General features: G+C 52.8%; 1 protein-coding gene across 1 annotated transcript in view; it reads left to right on the top strand.

Annotated features, from left to right (window-relative positions):
• Ddb1 (damage specific DNA binding protein 1) overlaps positions 1–5,595 on the top strand; it is a 23,673-nt gene that overhangs the window by 9,355 nt on the left and 8,723 nt on the right. Inside the window, exons 9-12 of the mRNA XM_004646715.2 lie at positions 785–901; positions 1,314–1,416; positions 3,408–3,483; positions 3,574–3,682. Coding sequence (XP_004646772.1) covers positions 785–901; positions 1,314–1,416; positions 3,408–3,483; positions 3,574–3,682 — 405 coding nt within the window. The remainder of the gene's footprint in view (positions 1–784; positions 902–1,313; positions 1,417–3,407; positions 3,484–3,573; positions 3,683–5,595) is intronic.

Below are 5,595 nucleotides of genomic sequence, written 5' to 3'. Positions count from 1 at the left end.
CGGTCATGTCCTCCCTGGTCATTTCCTCCCCGGTCGTGTCCTCCCTGGTCATTTCCTCCCTGGTCATGTCCTCCCTGGTCATTTCCTCCCCGGTCGTGTCCTTCCCGGTCATGTCCTCCCTGGTCATTCCTCCCCGGTCATGTCCTCCCCTGTCATGTCCTCCCGGGTCATTTCCTCCCCGGTCATGTCCTCCCTGGTCATTTCCTCCCTGGTCGTGTCCTCCCCGGTCATTTCCTCCCTGGGCTCCCTAGCTCTTTCCCTTAGGAGTGCTGTGAGTTCCGTGATGAATGTGTCACAGCGTCCCCCAGAGAAGTCACGGTCTGAGGTCATGAACCCCTTGTAGAACTTGAGCTTTGGCCCTTACAAGGGTGCTGACACATGATGTCAATTTTGAAACACTCCCTGCTGTCTGAAGTCTGTGCGCAGATCTCCAGCTACTTGGTTCTGCAGGGACAGCTGGGCTTCTTGGGCACTTCTGGAAGGTGCTCTTCCAGTATGCGAAAACAGGTCTGGCAGGATCCAGGGCTTTTTAATTTTTTTTTTTTTTTTTTTTGACTTCTTGAGATAGGATTTCACTGTACAGTTCAAGCTGGCCTTGAATTTAAAAAAAATTCATGTGACACATCTTACTGAGTTGTGCAGGCTAGCCTTGAACTCTGGATCCTTCTGCTTCAGCCTCCAGAGTAGCTGGGGTTATAGGCTTGTGCCCTTAGAGCACATTTAGGCATCCCTGGGGTGGGGTCCAGGGGAGCACTCCAGGACTAACATCGTTTCTTCTTCTTAGCTCAACGTTGACAGCAATGAGCAAGGCTCCTATGTGGTGGCCATGGAGACCTTTACCAACCTGGGTCCCATCGTGGACATGTGTGTCGTGGACCTCGAGAGGCAGGGCCAGGGCCAGGTGAGGGCTGCCCAGAGCCCCCGCTGACCTGGGGTGGTGTGTGCATGGAGGACCTGTTTTCTGGAGTCCCCGGAAGCAGAGAGCGCTACAGCCGAGCACTTGGTTCGAGGGTTCTCAGCCCTCTGGGAAGCCAGGAGGTGCAGGGCTAAGAAAGAGTGAAGGGTTTGCCCTGATCACCAAGCCAGGCAGCAAGGCGCCTCTTTGGCCCTGAGCTCTTCCTGGTGGCCGAGGTTTTGGGACCTGCATTCTCCCTCCCTCGGATCCTGGTGTGGCGGCTGGCATGGGGACTTGGAGGCCTCTGGTGCTTGTCCGAGTCCTCCAGCCTAGCTCACGGTGCGTCCTGGGCCCTGGGCTGTGCCACACCCACCACCTTCCAGGGGCTCCTCGGGACCTTTCCTCTGGTCCTTTGTAGCTGGTCACCTGCTCCGGGGCTTTCAAGGAGGGCTCCTTGCGGATAATCCGGAACGGCATCGGGATCCACGAGCACGCCAGCATCGACCTGCCAGGCATCAAAGGTAGCTCGGCAGGGCGGGCAGCAGTCCCACAGTGACTTGCCTGTCGTGGAGGCCTTGGGGAACGGACAGGGAGCTGGGAGGTCCCAGCAGGTGTGGCCCAGGCCCTGGCATGTTTTACAAAAAAGAGAAACTAAGAATCCTTGGGTCAGAGTGGGCTGGAGTGTGGAAGTAGAGGAGGAAAAGTGACAAGTTAGTCTTTTTTGTTTTCTTGACACAAGGTCTCACTGTGCAGTCAGGCTGGCCTTGAGCTCACTTTGTAGCCCAGGCGGGTCTTGATCTTGCAACAATCCTGCCTCAGCCTCCTGAGTGCTAGGATTACAGGCTTACACAACCGTGTCTGGCTGGTAGTACATTCTGTCTTTTTTCTTTTTTTTTCTTTTGGTGGAATCGGGGATTGAACTCAGGCCCTTGTGCTTTCCAGGGAAGCGCTTATTCCACTGAGCCATCTCCCTGGCTCTTTTTTTTCTTTTGTCTGGTACTGGGTATCAAACTAACGACCTTACACTTGCAAGTCAGGCGCATGTGCCGCTCAGCTGTATCCCTGGCCCTATCCACCTGTAGGATCTTTAAAGGAAGAAGAAGATTATAAGAGTAACTTAGAACAAAAATACAAATTCTCCTAAATTCTAGGAGAATTATAACTCAAAATAGATTAGAAGAGCCCCTGAGGTGGCATGTGTAACATGCGCTCTGGAAGGCTGAAGCAGGAGGGCTGCAAATGTAAGTTCTGCCTGGGAAATTGAGGAATTTCGCAAGATCTTTCTAAATTTAAAAAAAAAAAATCAAGGAAAAAGAACATTTACAAATTCAAGGCTGGAGATGTAGCTCAGCGGAAAGGTACATAATGACTCGTATAAACGGCAAATTTAAAGTGACCACAGTGGATGGGCTAAACACTCTGTGAGGTAGAAATGGCCGATTTGAGTCATAAGGCAAAGCCAAGCCCAAGTTGCGCACAGAAGGTGTACATCTTCCAGAAAGTAAGTCAGGGCAGGAAGGGTGAGGAAGGATGAGTGAAGAAATGGAGGAAAGTGTGATCAGAGGGCAAGAGACCTGCAGCACCCAAGATGCCTGTTCGAGAGGCGCGAGAGCTGGGCCAGGCAGGGCATGCAGTAGTGAGTGCAGTGAGATCGGGCGCTTTCGCGTAGTCACAGCCAGAATAGTGTTGGGGAGGAAAGGAGTGACTTACAGTACAAAGGCAGAACAGCAAGGAGTACTTGTGAGAAACTACGGAACTTACCTAAGAGCTAAACAGTGAAGTCAAGTGGAAAAGACACAGCAAGTCTACAAGTCAGTGCCGCAGAATTGTTCTCCAACTTATGAAACATCTTGGTAGAAACTTGCAGACTTTCTCCTGACCTGAACAACTCCAAGTGGAGAAAGAAGTTAGACTGGCCTGGAAAACTTGAGCTGGGTGATGGGATAGTCCCGTCTTGAGCCTCAGGCCCTGAAAGTGTGGCTTGCAGGGTTTCCAGCTTGCCTAACGGGAGCCGGGCACAGGTTGCATCCCAGCACTGAGGCCGAGGCAGGAGGGTTGCTTGAGCCTCGGAGTTCACAGCTAGCTTGGGCAGTGCAGTGAGGCTATCCTTCAAAAGCAGATCTTTGTATTTCAGAAAAAAATGTTTATTTTCGAGCTGTTTGGAGGTTCACTGTGCAGCTTAGGCCAGCCCTGAATCTGATCCTCCTGCCTGAGTCTCCTGAGTGCTGGGGTTGTGGGCTTGGGCCACCATACCCGTTTCTCAATTTGCTTAGAAGATAGCGTTTATCCTGTTTCCCTAAAATCAGAAGGATCCCCCCCATCACTTCTTCCAGCCATGATTGGAAATGTGGAAAGCCAGGGTCAGCCCAGCTTTAAGATCACACACTCGTGAAGCCGAGGAAGGGTGCAGCGCACTGCATTCGGGGGCTCGGAGCTCCAGAGAGCCTGTGGTGCTGCTGCTGGGCTGCACCGTGCCTGGCCTGAGCCAGCCTAACCTTCACCCTTAATCTAGGCCTGTGGCCCCTGCGGTCCGACCCCAGCCGCGACACTGATGACACCCTGGTGCTGTCTTTCGTGGGCCAGACCAGGTAGGGGCGTTGTGCGCCGATCTGTCATGGGCAAGGGCTACGTGATGCGGTGTTGCTCCCAGACTGAGGCGTGGTGTGCGTCGTGTGCAGGGTGCTCATGCTGAATGGAGAGGAGGTGGAGGAGACCGAGCTCATGGGCTTTGTGGACGACCAGCAGACATTCTTCTGTGGCAACGTGGCGCACCAGCAGCTCATCCAGGTGACGGGAGGGCGCCTTGCCCTGTGGCTGAGGTGCGCAGAGGGCTGGTGGACTGAAAGAGGCTTTGGGCTTTGAAAGTGAGGGCGAAAGTGCAGGGACGGTTACCTCTTTTCTTACGCAGGGGTAACTCTTAACATGGGGCTTGCTTTTTGGTTCTACTTTTCCTTCTGCAAATGTTTGAATACTGCACTTATTTACATTTTCTTTTTTTTTTTATTTTTTTTTTTTTTTTTTTTTTGGGGGGGCAGCTCAGCCCACCAGGGGGCGGGGCTGGCTGGCATGTGGTGCTGGGGGATTGAACTGCAGTCCCTGTGCTTTGCTAAGCTTGTTCTAAGTAGGTGCTTTAGACCGCTGAGCCATCTCACCATCCCTCTTTCTTTTTTTTAATATTTTTGTTTTTGAGACAGTCTCACTGTAATTCCGGCTGGGCTTGACCTCATTATGTAGCCTAGGCTGGCCTTGAACGTGTGGCGATACTCTTGTCTCAGCCTCCTGAGTGCCCGCATTACAGGAGAGTGCCACCACGCCTGGCTTTTCATTCTCTTTGGTAGGCTGGGATAGTCCGTGTATATAATTGTGCCTGTGTGGTGTGGCATGTGCCTTTAACTTAGCACTGGGACACGGAGGCAGGAGAATCATCTGAGTTGGAGGTCAGCTTGAGCTGAGTACCAGTTCAAGCCCAGCCCAAACTATGTCACAAGACTCATCTCAGAAAGAGCTGGGGGTCTCGTTCTAGCACTAATTATCATCTGAGGCAAGGAGTTTTGCTTGTATTGAAATACTAGTACGTGTAAATTTAGAAAATACCAAAAAGTAACAAGAATACAAAAGATAATCACTAACACGACTTGGGCAGCCTCATCCACACTAACTGTAGCTGAGCCCTGTGTACCCAGCACCTTGGTTTGGAGTCCTTGAGCCGTCTGAGCAGAGGCACCTGGCGTCCGCTGTGAGGAGAGCCCCACCACCCCTGCCGCCCTCTGCCCTGATGGGGCCAGTCCTGCCTGCTCTCGGACCCCGGGCCGGGGTGTCTTGCTGCCTGCTCTCAGCAGGCTGGCAGGGGTGGGTCAGTGCAGCCATCAGGTCAGGGACCTGTCATCTGCTCAAGTCCCTTGTCCCCTGGGGAGCTGTCTGAGTGTGTGCAGTGCAGTGGTGAGGGAGTGGAGCTGCTGGGTCGTGCGTGGGCCTGCTCTGCAGTACTGCAGCGAAGACAGGATTGGCAGAGCTTGGAGGTAGGCCCGAGGGCCTGGCTTCCAACCCCAGCAAGGAAACAAACAGTTCACAGTGCAGCAGTGGAAACTGACTGCTTAGTAGAAACTAAATAATTTCAGTGGCTCCAGGAGGGCAAAGAGCCTGGGTGTTTTAGGCCTGACTTTGGGCTTGAGACAGACTGGTGGTGTGGATGCAGCCCCGGTGGCCCCTCCCCAAGGGGTCTCTGGTGCTGCCCCAACAAGCCTGGCGGGGTTATGGGCAATGTGTAGCTCTGGCCACTTCATCACAGGGAATGCTGCTGTTCACATCCCTGGCTTCAGCCAACTGCAATTGAAAGTACTTGGGAAAGTGCTTGCTTCGGCAGCACATACACTAAAAAAAGAAAGTACTTGGGAAAAAGTTGTTAGGAGAGTTGGGCATGGTGGTACATGATTGTAATCCCAGCAACTGGGAGGCTGAGACAGGAGGATTGTTGTAAGTTTAAGACCCGCCTGGGCTACAAAGTGAGCTCAAGGCCAGCCTGACTGCACAGTGAGACCTTGTGTCAAGAAAACAAAAAAGACTAACTTGTCACTTTTCCTCCTCTACTTCCATACTCCAGCCCACTCTGACCCAAGGATTCTTAGTTTCTCTTTTTTGTAAAACATGCCAGGGCCTGGGCCACACCTGCTGGGACCTCCCAGCTCCCTGTCCGTTCCCCA

Source organism: Octodon degus, unplaced genomic scaffold, assembly GCF_000260255.1.
Source record: "Octodon degus isolate 3935 unplaced genomic scaffold, OctDeg1.0 scaffold00279, whole genome shotgun sequence".
NCBI classification, from domain to species: Eukaryota; Metazoa; Chordata; class Mammalia; order Rodentia; family Octodontidae; genus Octodon; species Octodon degus.
The sequence above is the reverse complement of the archived record's forward strand: the minus strand, read 5'-3'. Positions and strand labels throughout refer to the sequence as shown.